This window comes from Mixophyes fleayi, chromosome 7, assembly GCF_038048845.1.
Source record: "Mixophyes fleayi isolate aMixFle1 chromosome 7, aMixFle1.hap1, whole genome shotgun sequence".
Taxonomy (NCBI): Eukaryota; Metazoa; Chordata; class Amphibia; order Anura; family Limnodynastidae; genus Mixophyes; species Mixophyes fleayi.
In genome coordinates this window covers 152,886,186-152,907,518 of record NC_134408.1, presented here as the reverse complement: position 1 = coordinate 152,907,518, position 21,333 = coordinate 152,886,186, and the positions used below count along the sequence as shown (strand labels likewise).

General features: G+C 46.7%; 1 protein-coding gene across 1 annotated transcript; it reads left to right on the top strand.

Moving 5' to 3' along the window:
- The first annotated feature begins 5,802 nt into the window (after positions 1 to 5,802).
- Positions 5,803 to 20,390, top strand: CCDC93 (CCC complex scaffolding subunit CCDC93). Its single transcript, XM_075181210.1, has 23 exons — positions 5,803 to 5,978; positions 9,468 to 9,581; positions 10,020 to 10,114; positions 10,970 to 11,081; positions 11,233 to 11,331; positions 11,460 to 11,516; positions 12,095 to 12,195; positions 12,786 to 12,822; positions 13,369 to 13,455; positions 14,821 to 14,871; positions 15,087 to 15,173; positions 15,416 to 15,532; positions 15,682 to 15,744; positions 15,841 to 15,914; positions 16,168 to 16,249; positions 16,372 to 16,443; positions 16,589 to 16,660; positions 17,074 to 17,182; positions 17,306 to 17,388; positions 19,159 to 19,196; positions 19,535 to 19,619; positions 19,859 to 19,972; positions 20,050 to 20,390. The coding sequence occupies exons 1-23, from the start codon at positions 5,946 to 5,948 to the stop codon at positions 20,101 to 20,103; spliced, it is 1,836 nt and encodes a 611-aa protein (XP_075037311.1). The 5' UTR covers positions 5,803 to 5,945; the 3' UTR covers positions 20,104 to 20,390.
- The last annotated feature ends 943 nt before the right edge of the window (positions 20,391 to 21,333 follow it).

Below are 21,333 nucleotides of genomic sequence, written 5' to 3'. Positions count from 1 at the left end.
CAAACCGTAATGTTGTTTCTCAGTGCCTACTGGGTGCTGTGAGGATTGTCCTCACTCCACCCATCTGACAGTGTCTGCTTCTCTGTAAACGCCGACACCTGGGAACACGTGTACAAATTGAGGCACACAGCACCATGAGAGTGGATTCTGCACCTCGGCTCTCTTGTGCCCAGTTGGTTCCTGCCTAGGCCTTCTCTGTCTGGACCTTAGGCTGCCGAGACGCTCCATTGTCCCTGTATCATCTTGCTCTGAGTCCCTATACTTGGGATCTCTCATATTCCTTGTGCTGTTCCGTCTGTCTCGCACACAAGCGCTTTTCCAGCATCAGAAACATTTTATCCCCCATTAATGTACAGAAGAACGTCCTATCACTGGCAGACACATTGCACTGGCCGTGGGGCTTTTTGCCGTTTGTTATATATACGCCCCTAAATTATGTTCCTGATAATATGCCACAAGTAGACTCCAAAGGGAGGAAGGATGAGGACATGGGGTCAGGGGGGATACAGAGGTTAGGGGGCTGGGGGTACCGGATGTTTCTTACCTGTGTCATGTAAAACCTGGGGGGGGGGGGGCATCGCTGTTTGGATAAATGGGCATAACAGACATCGCCCTGATGCCACTGTTACACCCGGGGAAACACTTTGCCTTTCCTGTAAGATTTTGTCTCTAGTTGGACCTGGAGCCGGTTTGTCTCCTCTGAGAAGTTAATAAACATCGGTGAGAATATACTGAGCTCAGACTTAATTACTATCGATTAGCAGAAAGTCCGATCTTTACCAGTCATTATTTCCCCTTTTCCCATTAAATGTGAAGCAGTTTCCATGACATCACAGTGAGAAGATTTGGGTGTCCCGGGTGGGGAGATGGTTAATCAGGTTCCTCTCTCGGCAGGAGCAGGGAGCATCATTAATGCACGGAAAATGGAAGATAAATCATTTGTATATAATTAGTGCGCAGCAAGGTTACAGCTGACATGAATTTTCATCTTAATTACAGGAGGAATTTGTTCCATTAATTTCATTTAATTTGCATGAATGGGCAGCAATAATCTCACACCTGTCATCTGAGCAGAGAGCAAATCTTCTCACCAACCCGTGTCACAGTGTATCAGTCTACATATGTATTATATAATATATTACACTGTATCACATTATATAGTGTCACAGTGTATCAGTCTACATATGTATTATATAATATATTACACTGTATCACATTATATAGTGTCACAGTGTATCAGTCTACATATGTATTATATAATATATTACACTGTATCACATTATATAGTGTCACAGTGTATCAGTCTACATATGTATTATATAATATATTACACTGTATCACATTATATAGTGTCACAGTGTATCAGTCTACATATGTATTATATAATATATTACACATTATATAGTGTCACAGTGTATCAGTCTACATATGTATTATATAATATATTACACTGTATCACATTATATAGTGTCACAGTGTATCAGTCTACATATGTATTATATAATATATTACACTGTATCACATTATATAGTGTCACAGTGTATCAGTCTACATATGTATTATATAATATATTACATATTATATAGTGTCACAGTGTATCAGTCTACATATGTATTATATAATATATTACACATTATATAGTGTCACAGTGTATCAGTCTACATATGTATTATATAATATATTACACAGTATCACATTATATAGTGTCACAGTGTATCAGTCTACATATGTATTATATAATATATTACACCATATCACATTATATAGTGTCACAGTGTATCAGTCTACATATGTATTATATAATATATTACACTACTTCTTCTTATTATTATAATTTATTTATATAGCGCCACTAGTTCCGCAGCGCTGTACAGAGAACTCACTCACATCAGTCCCTGCCCCATTGAAGCTTACAGTCTAAATTCCCTAACATACACACACATACACACAGACAGACAGACTAGGATCAATTTTGTTAGCAGCCAATTAACCTACTAGTATGTTTTTGGAGTGTGGGAGGAGACCGGAGCACCCGGAGGAAACCCACACAAACACAGGGAGATCATACAAACTCCACAAAGATAAGGCCATGGTCGGGAATTGATCTCATGACCCCAGTGCTGTAAGGCAGAAGTGCTAACTCCTGAGCCACCGTGCTGCCCTCTACTACTTGTTTTATAGTAAACCTCCTGACATTATAATATATATATATTATATACCGTATCTCAGTAATATATATTATAATGTACCGTATCTCGGTGATATTTATTATATTATAATGTACTGTACCTAAACTACAGTATACTGGCTATGTATGGGGTATGAGTGTATATACAGCTATACTGGTTATGTGGGAGGTATGAGGGTATATACAGCTATACTGGCTATGTGGGGTGTATATACAGGTATACTGGCTAGTTGGTTACATAGTATCTATATGATACATTAGTATTCTGTAACATCACACTGCAGTAATGTAGACAGGGACCTTACACTTCACAGATCAGCTCTAAGCTGTATCAGGCTTCCTTTGTAAACAGTGAAGTTTATGACACATGAAATACATTTTTAGATGAAGCCGCAATGAACTCAGTGTAGACTATAAATCCATTTTGACAGAAAGTTTCGATTTTCCCATTGTGTTTGGATAATATAATGCATTCAGTGGCTGTGTAATTATGTGCTCCGGCCGAAGAGGAGCGGTAATTACTGTGATTGATAGATGAGGTGCGAGTGTTTGGATAACACACTCAGAATGAAACTTGTTTATGGTGAAGTAATTAGTAATTCCTCCCAAACTCTAATAACCAGAAGAGAGGCGCACAGCAGTCTGTGTGCTGGACATGGGGGGGGTCATGGGATAATGAGAACAAATGTAATCGCTCATTTTGGGGTGATTTAGAGCTGAGCGTAGTAGATGCCGTTTGCACATTAGCGGGTCTGCGCCTCCACACTTAGGGCTTATTTAACAATAACTGTTTTTTTGCTCCATCATTTTCATTCTTTATCGCAATGATAAGTAATGAAAGATCAAGAACATTTATTAAACATGCTCTGTCTGGACAGCAGCACCATAAACGGCAAACACCTATCTCCTATTACTTAACCTAAAGTAAGGCGTGCGCTCAATAAGTACCTGACTCCGTTCTGTACCTCCATGTGAGCCCCCAGCTCCGTCCTATCATCATCATCACCATCTGTTTATATAGCGCCACTAATTCCGCAGCGCTGTACAGAGAGCTCACATCAGTCCCTGCCCCACTGGAGCTTACAGTCTAAATCCCCTAACATACATACACACACACACACAGACAGACAGACAGATACACACAGACTAGGGTCAATTTTGATAGCAGCCAATTAACCTACCAGTATGTTTTAGGAGTGTGGGAGGAAACCGGAGCACCCGGAGGAAACCCACACAAACACAGGGAGAACATACAAACTCCTCACAGATAAGGCCATGGTCGGGAATTGAACTCATGACCCCAGTGCTGTGAGGCAGAAGTGCTAACCACTGAGCCACCGTGCTGCCCACAAAATTGTGCTGCTGATTATGCCCCAGGCAGGAAAACGGACAGGGGATTAAGGGGGGGGGCGATATACAGGATGACCGGTGTCCATTGGTTTAGGACCAGTTAATAAGTTGCCCTCTACGCTGCTGAGGGGTGCAGTAAAACACACAAATTCTTTCTGGAGTTCTCAGACTCTCAAACACACTGTCACAAAAAATGGAAAATATAAATTCAGTTTATTATCCACAACTACAATCACCAGATATACAGCAGCTGTATGGACCAGAAGCCATTGGAGCTGTACATGTGAGATAATCTATAAATCAGTCCCATAAGGGGTAAAAGTGAGGGGTACATTTGGGACAAGAAGAGTGGGACGGGTATTACATACATTATATCTATCACTGTATAAGCCCAGTGTGAGGGTCCGGACCCCCTCAGATCTCCAGGGAGTTGGGATATTAGGTCTGTGGGTAACTGAGGGAGGGGCTGGGGTGGGTGACTGATTTCAAATATCAGCGTTAATAGAAGTGAATGGGGCTTGTGAGATATTCCGTCTCTATTACCTGCTGTGATTGGCCATTACAGCAGCCGGCAGCAGGAACTGTCACATCGCATCTCATCCGCATTTCACATCCTCCTTTCCTGGACTGTAAAACCTCCTCCGCTGGAAGCCTGAGAGCTCTCGTCAGAGACATCAACTCACCGATTCCCCTGAGGCACCGATAGGGCCCCGGGTCCTCTCACACAGTACAGGCATATTACATATATCATTATTATCCTTTATATATGGCCAGCACTGAGGAGACAATGATTAATCACCTGTATCTGTCCCTGCACCAATGGAGCTTACAGTCTAAATTCTCAATATTAACCTGCCAGTATGTTTTTGGCCTGTGAGAGGCAACCGGAGCACCGAGGGGAAACCCACTGCAGACTTCACGCAGCGCCATGTTTAGAATGGGACCCTTGTCCCCAGTGCTGTGAGGCAGCAATGCTGACCACCGTGCCACCCTATATATAACAATATGCTGACCACTCTGTCACCCTATATATATATATATATATAGTATGATGCTAATAACTGCACTGTGCCACCCTATATATCACACTTATCACTGTGCTGCTACACATGAAGTTGAACATCTTCTCTTTCCTGCCTTACAATTGGCATTCAATGCAGATTACAGGGCAGAATAGTCACAATGGATCAAATGAAACTACACCCCTACATGTGAGTTTATGAGCGCTGTTTGCTTTAAAATAGCATATTTGACAGGTAAAATGCCCTACCCGACAACCTAGGTGCATCTGACATTTGCACCTAGTCCTACTTGTGTAGCAAACCTTTCAATTACACAAGATGGCATTTTCAGGATTTAATTTCCTTCCCTTCTGAAATGTCCCTCTATGGGGTCACCTGTATAAATCTGCATTGATAACAGTATATGGTCTGCATATTAGTAGATGATTTTTTTAGTTTGTGTGCCCAGGACTCTCCCTCATTCCTGCATACTATGCATTGTACAGAATCTGGAGACATCTATAATCCAGAAAGGTTCCAAATGCTCCCAGTTTAGATGGTTTCCACCTTGTGCTGTACCACATCGCCACCTGCTGGACATTATCCACTTTCCTCTTCCACCCAAATCCAAACCCATCTGCCAGAGCCCAGAATCATATTGTCACCAAATGAAGGAATTGAGCTCTAGAAATACAGAGGAGAGATAATAATGATTACATTTATAAAATCAAACCTAATTCTGGGGTATTCAGGGGGCTTACATTGTACCTCCTCTCTCCAGAACCTTACCTGACATTGTACTGCTTGCCTCCAGTACTTTACCTGACATTATACATCCTGTCTCCAGAACCCTACCTGACATTGTACTTCCAGTACATAGATAGACCCTGCCTGACATTGTACTTCCTGTTTATACCTCTGCCTGACATTGTACTTCCTGTTCTTATACCTCTGCCTGACATTGTACTTCCTGTTCTTATACCTCTGCCTGACATTGTACTTCCTGTTCTTATACCTCTGCCTGACATTGTACTTCCTATTCTTATACCTCTGCCTGACATTGTACTTCCTGTCCTGTGAAATATTTCATTTCTTATATTTTCTGGTCTTTAATCCATAAAAGCTGCAATTAATGAGAATTAATCACCAGTAATTGCATCACTTTATCTCATGTAGTCTCTGTCTCCTCTCTGTGTGTCTCTGTGTCTGTCACACTGTCAGTCTGTGTCCTCTTTTCTCAATCTATGGTCATGTGACAGATCACGTGGTACTCGGAGAACCACGCCTCTCGCTGGACGATACCACATCCGTAGCGGGGGGAGTTTCCTCTCTTTTGTGTTTGCGGAGAGCTGGGAGAGAGCTGAGACCCCCCGGGAGGTGCCGGAGTGTGAGCTGTACCGAGAGCCATGGCCGGGAGCAGGGGGGAGCCGGTCCCCGAGGTACAGTCCGAACATCTGGGGGGGGGGGGGACACTGACAGTATAACCCCCCCCCCCCCCTGCTGCTCTGTATATACACCCAGTGTACCCCCCTGCTCTGTATATACACCCAGTGTATCCCCCTGTTCTGTATATACACCCAGTGTATCCCCCTGTTCTGTATATACACCCAGTGTATCCCCCTGTTCTGTATATACACCCAGTGTATCCCCCTGTTCTGTATATACACCCAGTGTACCCCCCTGCTCTGTATATACACCCAGTGTACCACCCCCTGCTCTGTATATACACCCAGTGTATCCCCCCCTGTATATACACCCAGTGTATCCCCCCCCTGTATATACACCCAGTGTATCCCCCCTGCCCTGCATATACACCCAGTGTATCCCCCCCTGTATATACACCCAGTGTATCCCCCCTGCCCTGCATATACACCCAGTGTATCCCCCCCTGTATATACACCCAGTGTACCCCCCCTGCCCTGCATATACACCCAGTGTATCCCCCCCTGTATATACACCCAGTGTACCCCCCCTGCCCTGCATATACACCCAGTGTACCCCCCCTGCCCTGCATATACACCCAGTGTTTCCCCCCCCTGTATATACACCCAGTGTATCCCCCCCCTGTATATACACCCAGTGTATCCCCCCCCTGTATATACACCCAGTGTATCCCCCCCCTGTATATACACCCAGTGTATCCCCCCCCTGTATATACACCCAGTGTATCCCCCCCCTGTATATACACCCAGTGTATCCCCCCCCCTGTATATACACCCAGTGTATCCCCCCCTGTATATACACCCAGTGTATCCCCCCTGCCCTGCATATACACCCAGTGTATCCCCCCCTGTATATACACCCAGTGTACCCCCCCTGTATATACACCCAGTGTATCCCCCCTGCCCTGCATATACACCCAGTGTATCCCCCCCTGTATATACACCCAGTGTACCCCCCCTGCCCTGCATATACACCCAGTGTATCCCCCCCTGTATATACACCCAGTGTATCCCCCCTGCCCTGCATATACACCCAGTGTACCCCCCCTGCCCTGCATATACACCCAGTGTTTCCCCCCCCTGTATATACACCCAGTGTATCCCCCCCCTGTATATACACCCAGTGTATCCCCCCCCTGTATATACACCCAGTGTATCCCCCCCCCTGTATATACACCCAGTGTATCCCCCCCCCTGTATATACACCCAGTGTATCCCCCCCCTGTATATACACCCAGTGTATCCCCCCCTGTATATACACCCAGTGTATCCCCCCTGCCCTGTATATACACCCAGTGTACCCCCCCTCCTGCCCTGTTTATACACCCAGTGTACCCCCCCTGTTCTGTATATACACCCAGTGTACCCCCCTGCTCTGTATATACACCCAGTGTACCCCCCCTGCCCTGTATATACACCCGCTGTACCCCCCCCGCTGCCCTGTATATACACCTGGTGTACCCCCCACTGCCCTGTATATACACCCGGTGTACCCCCCCCCCCCCCCTGCCCTGTATATTCACCCAGTGTGCCCTGTGTATGTACACCCCCAGTGTACCCCTTGCCCTGTAGGTACATGGATCAGCCACAACATTAAAACCTTTAACAAGTGAAGTGAATAACATTGATTATAGTGTTACATCGGCACCTGACAAGGGCTGGGAAATATTAGGCAGCAAGTGAACAGTCAGTTATTGCAGTTGATGAGTTGGAAGCAGGAAAGATGTGTAAGCGTAAGGATCTGACAAGGGCCAAATAGCGATGGGTAGACGACTGGGTCAGAGCATCTCCAAAACGGCCGGTCTCGTATTGTCATCCCGGGATGCAGTGATTAGTACCTAACAAAAATGGTCAAAGGAAGAACAACCAGTGAACCGACAACAGTGTCATGGGCGCCCAAGGCTCATTGATGCACATGGGGAATGAAGGCGCCCGTCTGGACCAATCACACAGAGGAGCTACTGTAGCACAAACTGCTGAAGAAGTTAATGCTGGTTATGATAGAGAGGAGTCAGAACACACAGAGCATCGCAGCTTGCTGATTGTCTCTGCTGGTCCCTGTCCACCATTGAAAGCGCCTACACATGAGCGCCAGAACTGGATCATGGTGTAATGGAAGAAGGTGACCTGGTCGTATGAATCACGTTTTCTTTAACATCATGTGGGCGGCCGGGTGAGTGTGCGTCGTTTAACTGGATAAGCGATGGCACCAGGATGCTCTATGGGAAGAAGGCAGCCGGCGGAGGCAGTGTGATGCTCTGGGCAATGTTCTGCTGGGAAACCTTGGGTCCTGGCATTCATGTGGATGTTACTATGACACGTACCACCTACCTAAATATTGCTGCAGAACAAGTACACCCTTCATGGCAGCGGTATTCCCTGATGGCCTCTTTCAGCAGGATAATGCGCCCTGTCACACTGCAAACATTGTTCAGGAATGGTTTGAGGAACACGACAAAGAGATCAGGGTGTTGACTTGGCCTCAAATTCCCCAGATCTCAATCTGATCATCTGTGGGATGTGCTAAAAAAAACAAGTCCGAGCCATGGAGGCCTCACCTCACACCTTACAGGACTTACAGGATCTGCTGCTAACGTCTTAGTGCCAGATACCACAGGACACCTTCAGAGGTCTTGTGGAGGCCTCGACGGGTCAGAGCTGGTTTGGTAGCATGAGGGGGACCTACACTATATTAGGCAGTGGATTTAATGTTGTGGCTGCGCTGTGTATATCCACAGTCTGTACAGTGACATAGAAGAATAGCTAAGCATACATCACACACACTCCTGTTTATAACTATTTGTTTTGTTTAAAAAATTTGTATTCGCTATTATGCTTCAATAAATCAAAACAAAAACCTCTAATACATAATATAACTCCCTGTGTCACATGTGGAGGGAAAAAACATGCAGACAAAAGCGTAATGTATGTACCTGCAATGAAGAAAGCAGCCTACTCAGCAGAGTATTTGCAAACAGCCAATCACAAGCGGCTTGCACTTGCTGGTGACCATCATCATTATCCGCTATTTGCATCTGCCCCTGACCGTCTGCTAGTAATACGGCTTTAACAGGTGCATATGGTGTCTGTCCTGGTGTGTCACACTGTCCTCTGCCTGTGTTAGGACGTGCGGCAGCGTCGGGGGTTCGGAGAGCTACCTGGCAGTGGGCAGACAGCTGCTGGTTATTGAACCCTTTGTTGGTTTGGGGTACACCGCACCGGCCTCTTATAAAGTCCGATAAGGGCATTAAATACATGTTTAATTTTTATGTAATTTATTAAATAATTTAATTAAACTGTCAGCATGATAAACAGAATAGGGAAAAGTTTGTTTTTTGGGGGGGGGGGGGGTCTCGGAGGGTTATGATGAGGAGTTGTGGGTAGGACACCCAGGGAGGTGGCCCTCGGCTGTGATACAGGTTAGGTGAACCCCACATTTTACAGAATATCTTGGAGGAATTCACGTTTCATTTTTTATTATTTCAGGTAGAAATCCGGGAGGATGAAGAGCAGAATGTGAAACTGGCGGAGATCTTGGAGCTGTTGGTGGCTGCCGGATATTTCAGAGCCAGAATTAAAGGCCTCTCTCCATTTGATAAGGTGACGGAGGAATTCTTGTCATGTTGTTCCCATGTTGTATGGGCAGCACGGTGGCTCAGTGGTTAGCACGTCTGCCTCACAGCACTGGGGTCATGAGTTGAGTTCCAGACCATGGTCTTATCTGTGTGGAGTTTGTATGTTCTCCCCGTGTTTGCGTGGGTTTCCTCCAGGTGCTCTGGTTTCCTCCCACACTCCACAAACATACTGGTAGGTTAATTGGCTGCTAACAAATTTCCCTGTGTGTGTGTGTGTGTGTGTGTGTGTGTGTGTGTGTGTATATTAGGGAATTTAGACTGTAAGCCCCAATGGGGCAGGGACTGATGTGAGTGAGTTCTCTGTACAGCGCTGCGGAATTAGCGGTATTAGTATTTTTTATATAAATAAATGGTAATAATAATGTTGGTGGTTTCACGTGTGTTACGATGTCTCCCTCTACAGGTGGTGGGTGGTATGACCTGGTGTATCACTACCTGTAACTTTGACATTGATGTAGATCTGCTATTTCAAGAGAACTCAACGATCGGGCAAAAGATGTAAGTTTAGCTCAGACAATCGCAGACAGAGGCGTCTACATGGCGTCTGCCACTGTTAGCGACAACACAGCGCGCTGAGAAATCCTTTTCTAAGATCTGTATCGCCCCTACGTGGCTGTGGCTTGGGATATGCCTGCAGACATTTAGATGCGCTGCCACAAAGCCGATGGGAGTCTGCATTTGTTGCGGTTTGTGAGCGCTCTTATCTAGCATGACTTTGTAGGGAGCATAGGAGTCGCTATTTTCTAATGGTGTCAGCGATGTTAGTACACTGTGCATCCCCCCAGCAGGGAACAGTCCTGTCTGACGCTGTGAGATATCCGCATGGTTCCCCTCATGGATTCAGACGCAGCTCAGCAGCTGCAGAATCACAAACAGCAATGTCTGAGTGCATCCTGCCAGTGGCCTCAGGTAGTGACCAGCGATGGCTCAGATCCTGCATCACTGGGTACTTTAGTCAGAGCATTCTCCGCACGTTATTAATATACCCTTATAATCTACAGAGCAGTATGTGAGCTTTGTGTGAATTTCTCAAGTATAATTTCCCGTCTGTCATGTACCTGTTGACGGGTTTCACCTGCTCTGAGGTTGTGACATTTTTTTGGGACTTTTCCACCAAATGTCAATGCAGAGTTTGATAAACTGGTAAAATATATTTGTGTGTTAGACCTCAATACTTTTTTGCAGGGATATTATAGAGGTGCAAGAAAATGTTCCCAGAATAAGGGGGTACTCTGATGTTTAATAAACTGGTGTAGTTGGTGGAAATATGGAACTACCCCAACTTAAGTCCTTAATAAATGAATCTGTGGCCGACAAGAACTGCCGTTCACAAGTTCTGGTTTCTTGTTTCAGAGCTTTAACCGAGAAGATTGTATCGGTTTTACCAAAAATGAAATGTCCTCACCGTCTGGAACCACATCAGATCCAAGGCATGGATTTCATCCACATCTTCCCAGTCATCCAGGTATGAATCCAGCACAAGATGTGCGGTGTAACGGCGGGTACAGGCGATGCTTCGTGTAACAGCCGCACATAGTGGAAGATTCTTTTATATTTCTATTATTGTGCGAAGTGAACTCTCACCCGCTCACACCCTTCATCCGTGTCTCCGGCAGTGGCTTGTGAAACGCGCCATCGAGACCAGGCAAGAAATGGGCGATTACATCCGCTCGTACTCGGTGTCTCAGTTCCAGAGAGAGCACAGCCTCCCGGAGGTGGGTAATAGGGCGTCGGTTTCTTTTAGTATTGAATATGTCGGTGAAAAACTAAAACCTCGTAGAAGGAATTGTGGCGTCTTCACGTTACACCGCGTTCATACATGTCCCTGACTCTCCCTTCACAGGACGATGAGTTTGTCAGTCGGAAGGAGAAGGCGGTGAGAACGCTCACAGAGACCTTTGTAAGTATCTCTGCTCATTCACTTGAACCAGTCGCAAATAATGCAATTCACAAAATATTCCACTTAAATCTTAACATATAAATTCATTATGATCAGATGGAAAGTTTAGATCTTTATAGCTGTTACCATGAATGTCCGGAGAGCAGCGCAAGTTTCTCCTACTGCCCCTTGCACCAATCAGCAGGCAGCGTTGTTGCAGATGCTCCTGTCTCCACATTCATGTGGGAGGGGCACTGACAACCCTCGCTCTGTTAGACCAGCCTATCATACTAGGGGTGACGCTTTGGATCTTGATAATGTCAGATTGTGGTAACGTTGCACAGGCGGAGAGTGTAATGTTGTACTTGGTGAACTGTGCCTAAAAGGACATTTTTAGATTGCTTGGAGTTATCCTGTAAATTGTTTCTGGGTTTGATGAGTTACCAGCTACAATTGGGCGCAGTTACCCCATCAATCTGCATTATCTTATCCACCACTCGACTGTGTAAATGATAATGTCTTCTCCAACATGTAGACGGCGTCTTCTGTCCCATTTGGGGGTTTCTTGTCTTTAGGGACTTTCTGTTTCCTCTCCTCAGGATATCTACAAACCGCGCAGGAAATACAAGCGGCAGGGGGACGCGGCGGCGCTGACAGATGAGGAATCGCGTGTTCACTCCACTCTCTTGGAATACGGCAGGTACCGCACATCGGATGATGCGGCAGAACATGGTTATTGTACATGCTCTAGGGACTATCTACTATCTTATAGAATGACACCGCGTTGTGTGTGCAGTCTCCTGTCAGTCGTGGCGTGTCCAGAGTTTACATGGAAATGTAGCTAAAAAATGGAGACTGCTGTCTGTGCGTCTGTAAATAGCGCAGTGTGGTTTTGTGTAATTCCCTTCTGTCCTGCGGGTGAGCCGGTGCCCGCGGGTCACTGACTTGGTAAATTAACCTTTGAGTCACAGAACAAGTATAATAAATGCTGTAATCAATTCACCTGAAACACAAACTAGGAAATGTATGAAAACTGGTGCACAGGAAAAAAGATTCTGTGACCAACAGCCAGGAGGGGTCTGTTAGAGGAGGTGTAAACGGGGAACACTGTAATGTCTGCTGGACACTGTATAAAAATAGGAAAATATATATATATATAATTATTTGGAATATAAACGTTCTGTTCGGCCTCAGTAGCTCAGCGATTTCTTGTACAGATCTGTCCGTGATGCTGGTAAATAATGATGTGTGTAAAAGTCTCTTTATAATTTGTTTATTCTGTGTTTGCAGGAGATACGGGGTCAGTAAGACTGGAAAGACGGACAAGGTTTGTTCTTCATACTCGTCTCTCTCACTCCTCCATCGGTCCCTCTCCCCTCTCTCGCACTCGCCCGTCAGTCCCTCTCTCTCCCCGCACTCGCCCGTCAGTCCCTCTCTCTCCCCACTCTCCTACTCGCCCTTTGGTCCCTCTCCCCTCTCTCTCCCCTCTCACACTCGCCCATTCATTTGTCTTGCTATGTGTTGTCTACAAAGCTTTCATGGTGCCTCCAGATTTTCCCCTTATTTCTGTAGTAGGTAAAATACCTTATAATACACACGTGATGGTAATATCTGTATAAACACCTGTAAATATCTATGTAACTGGTGAGTTCTGATGTTTTTGCGTCAGTGTCATTATGAATAACGCTCTCTGTACTGTAAGTTGTTAGGAATATTAGAAGTTACCTTGGTCCCGGTGACCCGTGGCCCTGTGCCGTTCTGTGGTCACGGAACTCATCTGACTTAATGTATAATATCCTTATAATTTACAGTGAGCGGTTATATTATCCCATATGTCATATAAGCCCTGACCTCCCATTGCTCTGTCTGACAGCCAGATGATCATAAAATCTCCGTCCCATCTGGGCTGGTCGGCAAAGGAGACGCGAAGGATGAGGAAGAGCTGCAGGCGCAGGAGGAAGTAAGTGGCCGCTTTCTACTGTAAAACATCTCACGTCCAGTGTGGAGGAAACGGCGCCTCATTGTGCGGCGTAGAATCAGAGAGGCCCTAATGACGCTGAGCGGGATGCAGGGTGTTGTGTGTATGTCCTTCAGTAACTGCTCCAGCCCGTGGCATCAGTCAGTGCTTGGATGGGGAGATGGAGCCTGTGGCAGCAGTCAGTGCTTGGATGGGGAGATGGAGCCTGTGGCAGCAGTCAGTGCTTGGATGGGGAGATGGAGCCTGTGGCAGCAGTCAGTGCTTGGATGGGGAGATGGAGCCTGTGGCAGCAGTCAGTGCTTGGATGGGGAGATGGAGCCGGGCAGCAGTCAGTGCTTGGATGGGGAGATGGAGCCGGGCAGCAGTCAGTGCTTGGATGGGGAGATGGAGCCTGTGGCAGCAGTCAGTGCTTGGATGGGGAGATGGAGCCTGTGGCAGCAGTCAGTGCTTGGATGGGGAGATAGAGCCTGTGGCAGCAGTCAGTGCTTGGATGGGGAGATGGAGCCTGTGGCAGCAGTCAGTGCTTGGATGGGGAGATGGAGCCTGTGGCAGCAGTCAGTGCTTGGATGGGGAGATGGAGCCTGTGGCAGCAGTCAGTGCTTGGATGGGGAGATGGAGCCTGTGGCAGCAGTCAGTGCTTGGATGGGGAGATGGAGCCTGTGGCAGCAGTCAGTGCTTGGATGGGGAGATGGAGCCTGTGGCAGCAGTCAGTGCTTGGATGGGGAGATGGAGCCTGTGGCAGCAGTCAGTGCTTGGATGGGGAGATGGAGCCTGTGGCAGCAGTCAGTGCTTGGATGGGGAGATGGAGCCTGTGGCAGCAGTCAGTGCTTGGATGGGGAGATGGAGCCTGTGGCAGCAGTCAGTGCTTGGATGGGGAGATGGAGCCGGGCAGCAGTCAGTGCTTGGATGGGGAGATGGAGCCTGTGGCAGCAGTCAGTGCTTGGATGGGGAGATGGAGCCTGTGGCAGCAGTCAGTGCTTGGATGGGGAGATGGAGCCTGTGGCAGCAGTCAGTGCTTGCATAGGGAGATGGAGCTGGACAGCAGTCAGTGCTTGGATGGGGAGATGGAGCTGCCTTCACCATGTCTCCGCACATAACCAGAGCGCTGATCAGGGGGCAGCATAGATTTGTCTTTCTGCTAATTTCCTCTTTCATTCCGTCCATTCTATTTTGGTCTCCACCTTCCATATATTTTTCCCAGTCCTAGTAATTGAGGAGGGGGAGCAGCAGGGCCATGTGGGGAGCAGTCACAGAATACGGGTTCATCTGAATACAGCCCCTTAAGTTTAAGTTCTTGGGTAATTTGCAGCCTCTGTGCTAACGGTTTCCATGTTTCCTCTGTGATAGCTCCGCATTAAGGCTCTGATGACCGGCATGGCAGCCATGGACCTGGAGCAGGTCAGTCTCTGTGTTATATATGTAACTGTTATACGCATTGTACTGAGATGACGCATGTAGCGGACAGAATTACCTGCACTGGGTCAGAGGTTTCGTTCTAGAACAATGTGACAGTAATAGATAATGAAGATGAAATGATATCGGGAGGATCTATGATAAAGTTGTGTAATGTGAAGTTTGTGTTTGTGTTTGTGTGACTGGTTCTGTCCTTTCAGGGCCGTCTGACAGCGAGTACGGTGGGGCAGATTGTGGGGTTACAGTCAGACGAGATCAAACAGGTGGTGTCTGAATACGCTGAGAAGGTGAGAGACATTTGACCTGTTTTTGTCATTAAATGCCTATAATGTATATTGCTGTGCTTCTCTACCTGTACATAGAGTGCTCAGTTCTCTATAGACATGCGCCCCTGCAGGTTGCCTGCTTCCTGCTTCCACCTCCTGCTCTGCTTGTTCACATTTGGTCACATCCACGTTGCTGTCATTAGACGGAGTATCGGGATATGCGTCCAGCTGAGCGTTAATTCCACCTCTGTTTTTCTTTCCAGCAATCTGAGTTTACCACCGAGGAGCGTCCGGAGAACCTGGGCGCGGCCCAGCAGCAGCGCAGGAAAGTGGCCGCGGTCACTAAGCAAATTGCCCAGAAGAGTAAAATCCTGGAGCAGGTACCGGAGCGCTGGCTGCGTTACTCTGTGGAGACTTGTAGGCGTTATAGGTGGAGCCAGAACATGCGCTGCTGGTGTCAGTGGTCACATGACATTTCTGGGTTCTGTGTTTTACTTCATTTATCGAAACAAGTTTCCTCTAATTTCAGCTGAAGGAGAAATCCTGCGATCTCCAGGCCGGGTGTGACGAAGCGAAGAAGAAACTGACGGAGGTAATTATCGGCCTCTGAGCAGTGCGGGGCCACTTGTGGCCCCAGATGCTGCTGTTGTCTCCTGTTAGTGATTCCCGGATATTTCCTGACTCTCAGATTACCAGTCGCAGTGAGAAGCTGGATGAGGAGCTCTCTGCCCTGGAGACGGTGGAGTCCAAAGCGGACCCCGCGTGAGTCACACTCTGGGGGGGGGGGGGGATGTATAACTTGTTGTTTACTTATTTCATACAGTGACGGAATCTTGTAGCTTTGTAGGTGCTGAATGTGGGAACGTGATCGGATCAGTAACGTACAGGACAATAATTATTCTAGAATTCTCACTGGACGAGTGTTAGACGGATGTGATTAACGTCCAGCAGTTGTAGTGTTAACATGAGAACCATTACACGGAAACTGATCCGTACATAATGTCGCTGTACTCAGCATCTTACAGAAACTGCGAGCGTTGGTGGCGATGAATGAAAGTCTGAAGACTCAGGAGCAGCAGTTTCGAGCCCACTGCCGGGTGAGTCGCCCCCAAGGGTCTATCTGTCGCCCCGTCTGTAGTGTCCTCGGCCCTCGTGTAAAACGTGGGTGCACTGGATGTAATGAACATGTCGTATAATGAGCGCGTTCTCCCACATCCAGGAGGAGATGACTCGTCTGCAGCAGAATATCCAGAATCTGAAGACGGAAATTGCAGAAAGCGGAGAGGACAAGGTAATGTGGACATTGTCCCGACTTTTACACGAGTTAGAGGGTCATCGTGTTCTGAGTTTTCTAGAACCTGGTAATAGATCTTGTTCTTGTGATAGATGAAAAGACAGAACCGTTAGTTACATTGTGCGTCCTGTTGTATTTTCAGGAGCGATCTCTGGTGTTCGAGCAGCAACATAAAGCAGAGCGGGAAAAACTGCAGAAGATCCGACTCCTCCTGGTGAGATTCCTGTGTGTGTGTATATGTATAGTGTAGCAGAGCTCCTCACAGTAACTGTAGGGGGTGGAGCTCAGTGATCATGTCTGTGTAGCAGAGTATAGCAGTTCTCCTCATAGTGACCATAGGGGTGGAATGCGCAGTGATAATGTCTGTGCAGCAGTTCTCCTCACAGTGACCATAGGGGTGGAACGCGCAGTGATCACGTTTGGGTGGATGACATTATTAAGCACCAGGAATTATTTACTTCTTAAGTCTTGGCACTTTCTGGATCCCGAGTTTCCCGATAATGACTGCTATACCTTGACCTTAATACAGTTCTGTCCTAACAATGAACCATAATGAGTAACGTGAGCTTAATTTTTTATGTTCCTAAATATCTGTGTTTTCCTTCTCTTCTCTCCGTTGTCTTCCAGGCTCGGAGGAATAGGGAAATCGCTATTTTGCAGCGTAAAATCGACGAGGTTCCGAGTCGAGCGGAGCTGACTCAGTATCAGAAGAGATTCATTGAGCTCTACGGACAAGGTACCGATCACTCGTACGTGCTCTGCGTTCATGTCCTGGGAACACAACATGCAGCGCTGACGTGTGACACACGAACATTACACGGAGACATCCTATGTAACCACATCTGTTACTGTCTTATAGTGTCAGCCACCCACAAGGAGACCAAACAGTTCTTTACCCTGTACAACACCTTGGATGATAAGAAGGTTTACCTGGAGAAGGAGGTGAGGGACATAGTACTACACGTGTGTGACAGGTCATATAGAGATTACATGGTATTACACGTGTGACAGGTCATATAGATTCAGTCAATTCCTTCTTACTGCTACCCACAAAAAGCCGTGTGCACTTAGTGGCGTCGGCCCCACCCTCTTCTCAACCTCTCTAGAGCCGCCTCTCTCTGCCCCAACACTTCCATCTCTCTATAATTAACACTCTCTATCATCCTTGATCCTGCAGCCTCAGCCATCCCATTTTGTCTCCATCACTCCAAACCCTAACCCTGCACCCCCTACAGACTCGCCACCTCTCCTTCTGCCCAGAGAGAGCACCCTCACAAGAGCGATCAATGACCTACTGTAGCTAAATGGCCACTTCTCCCTTCTCATGTCTGCCGCTGTCAGTGTCTCTTTTCCTTGACACCCTTCACTCCTTTTGGCTTTGGTTTGTCTCCTTGTCTCTGAGGTCGCTCCTTCTGTGTCTCAACCTCTGATTCCTTCTCCCCTCCTCTCTCTATTGTCGTTCTTCTCTTTCTTACTTCCTCTCTCGGTGAACTCGTTCGCTCCTTCGGCCTCCGCTTCCACCTCTATTCAGATGACACCCAAAAATCCACCCTTACTCCTCCAACCTCTCCCCTTCTTTTCTATCCCGTGTCCAACTGCTTCGCTGCCATCTCCACCTGGATGACCCAACACTTCCTCAAAATTAATCTGAATGAATCTGCTTTTCCCATGGATGCTGCCTCAATGTCACCCATCATTTCCAGTCCCTCTTGCAGTCTGTCGCCTCCTCCGCAACATTGCCAAATTATGCCCCTTCCTTGCTTAGTAAATAAAACCTTGGTCCACTCACACATTATAACCCGCCTTGACTACTGTAACCTCCTCCCTGGTCTTCCCCTGCTGACCCTCTCTGTAAATCCCTCCATTCGCTCCACATTGCTTCCAGAATACAGTTCAAGCTGCTCATCCTCACCTACAGGGCCCACACTTGCACGTCCCCTCCATACATCTCTGATCTCGTCACGAGATGTGACCACGCCACTCCATCTCTGACCTTTAACTCTCTTCCGTTATAACCTCCTCCCACTCCAAGATGTCTGCTACACTGCTCTCCCCCCTATGGAACTCTCTTCCTCGCCCTACCAGCCACTCTCCTAACCTACAGTCCTTCAAACACTCCCACAAAAGTCAACTCTTCTTTGTTGCCAACCTACAACCTCCTAGACCCTTATGTCCACTACATCTCCGTTCACCACATCCATTCGTGTCCTACCTGCACCTACCGTCTCTTATCGCCCGCTCCTTCTAGAATGTAAGCTCTTGCTCTCAGACAGGGGCCTCTCTATCCTGTCTCATGTATGTTCTCCTCCTATAATGCTGAATGTTTTATTGTTAAACTCACACACTTGGAATTCACACTGGTGTCTGAGCTACCTCATGACTATCCAAGAACATGTTATTGTGCTTGATTGTGTTCATGCATGTTATTATATTCATGTATGTAATACCTGTAAGATGTATGTGGTCTGTAAATGATCAGCGCTACGGCTCTGTGGCGCCCTATAAATAAACAATGATTGTATGAGTGGCCATAGGGGGAGAGATGATACATAGACTGGGGTTTTCCATCCATCTCCTGGGGGGATGTTCTTGATTTAGACTGTACAGAACAGAGGGTGGGTATAACGAGCGTCTAGATACCCCCAGGACTGCTCAGATCACAGCTTCTTTCATTGAGTTTTGTAACTTATTTCTTGCACTTTCCTCTTTCAGGTGAATTTGCTGAATTCTGTTCATGACAACTTCCAGCAGTGAGTAAATCTAACGCCAGTTTCCTGACATCTTCTAAAGGTTTCTGTTTGGCTGATGATGGGTTCATGGGGCCGTCGAAAATGGGGTTGGGACTAGTGATGAGTGGGAACATTTACAAGGAGCCGGTGATTAGGGCTGTGCAGGAACAGTCGCCAAGGGGCCGGTGTATTGTATTCTTTATATCACGAATTTGATTTTGAAAAAAACAAAACAAACCTGATTTACTTATAATAATGATCCAGTGTTTTCATAAAAAGCATTGAGGAGAAGATACAGAAATGGAACTTATGACGTAGACCACAGATAATCCTGAAATGTCCCTTTGTTCTTCCCTCAGTGCGATGGCGTCTTCCAGCACCCGGGATCAGTTCCTCCGACAGATGGAGCAGATTGTGGACGGGATCAGACAGAACAGGAACAGGGTATTTAACCTAAACTTTTAGTAGGGGAGGTCCTCATATGCATCATGGTACCACAGACTGCCAGCCACATGACCACTCGTTGCGTCATTCCTCACGTGTATGACGTGGAGGAAGACTGCGTGATGGACCCATGTTGTATATTCCGGTACATGTATCCATCTGTCTAGTTACTTATAGGTGACGTAGTGAATCCCCGATCAGTACAGAGACTGGGCCTGTGACTGGTTTTGTATCCTCAGATGGAGAAGAAGAAACAGGAGAATAAGATGAGACGGGATCAGCTGAATGATGAATATCTCGAGATGTTGGAGAAGCAGAGATTGTACTTCAAGACAGTGAAGGAGTTTAAGGAGGTGAGACGAATGTAGGGTTGGGTATTAGACTCCGCCTTCTGCACTACCTGTTATATAACGAGTGTCCTTGTTTCCAGGAATGCCGCAAAAATGAAATGCTGCTGAGTAAACTGAAGGACCTGACGCCCTGATTGGATGACTGCAGCTTGAGAACCCCCCTCCAGGCTGTACAGATCAACAATGCCGGAGTCAGCGGCATAAAAATGGCAATGTATTCACACACAAATAAAACCATTGTCTGGTTCCCCAGGCAGATACAAAGGTCTAATAAGAAGGGTTGTTATTGTTCCCACTATGTAACATTGTCTGTAACATCTCCTCAGGTAATTAGTGCATTCTGATAACCTGAGGAACCTGACTATTCAAGACGAGTCCACGCGGCAGCCATCTCTAGCAATAAAACGTTCCATTATATAAACGGCTGGTTTCTTACATCTCATATTTTGGCTCCACTCTCCTGTGGGTTTATGGTTCTAGACCAGGCCTGTCCAACCTGCGGCCCTCCAGATGTTTGTGAAACTACAAGTCCCAGCATGCCCTTCCAGCTATCAACAGGTTGTCTACATGCAAAGCATGCTGGGGCTTGTAGTTTCACAACACCTGGAGGGCCGCAGGTTGGACAGGCCTGTTATAAACCATGATGAATAATCAGACCTTGCCTAGATCTTAAATCAGTTAAAGGACAGCGCTGAGAGTGGCCACCCAAATATAGAAAACTAAACAGTAAAAGGTAGCGTATAGCATACCACCGTATACGAGCAAACCGACCCCTGGGGAGGTTGTGTACACAACTGGCACTCTTGGGCTTGAAAATATTTTTTTAGTACAAAAAGGTTGCCAACCTGTATTATAATAATATATATATATTATTATAAGTAACATATCCCCCATAGGGCCATGTGATTACATTGTATATACTGGTGATCAAGACAGATATTCTTTACAAGTTAACCCGTGCAGGATACTCATGCATTCTAGTCAAATCAAGCTACTTAAGGTGTAAAAAAGGTTCTTGTCATGCATTTGGGCCTAGCCCAGGCCTCCTCAGGGGAAGAGCGTTACTTCCCGACGCAAGCGCCCTTTTTTAACGTGGTTTTGTCCACATGTCACCACCTCATCCTTCATCTTCATCGCCACATCCTTCATCAAGCTACTTAAGGTGTTAAAAACTCCCCACTGTCACCCCCGGCAACCACCAACCACTCCCAACTGTCACTTCTCCTTCAAGAAATATATAGGTCAGTGTATAACGCTGCCCAGCAGGTGGCGCTGCAGCTTGGTGTTTTTTTTCCCCACACACACCACTAGGCATTTATATAGTAGATACTATAACTGAACATATTCCTCATAAGGACTTTTTA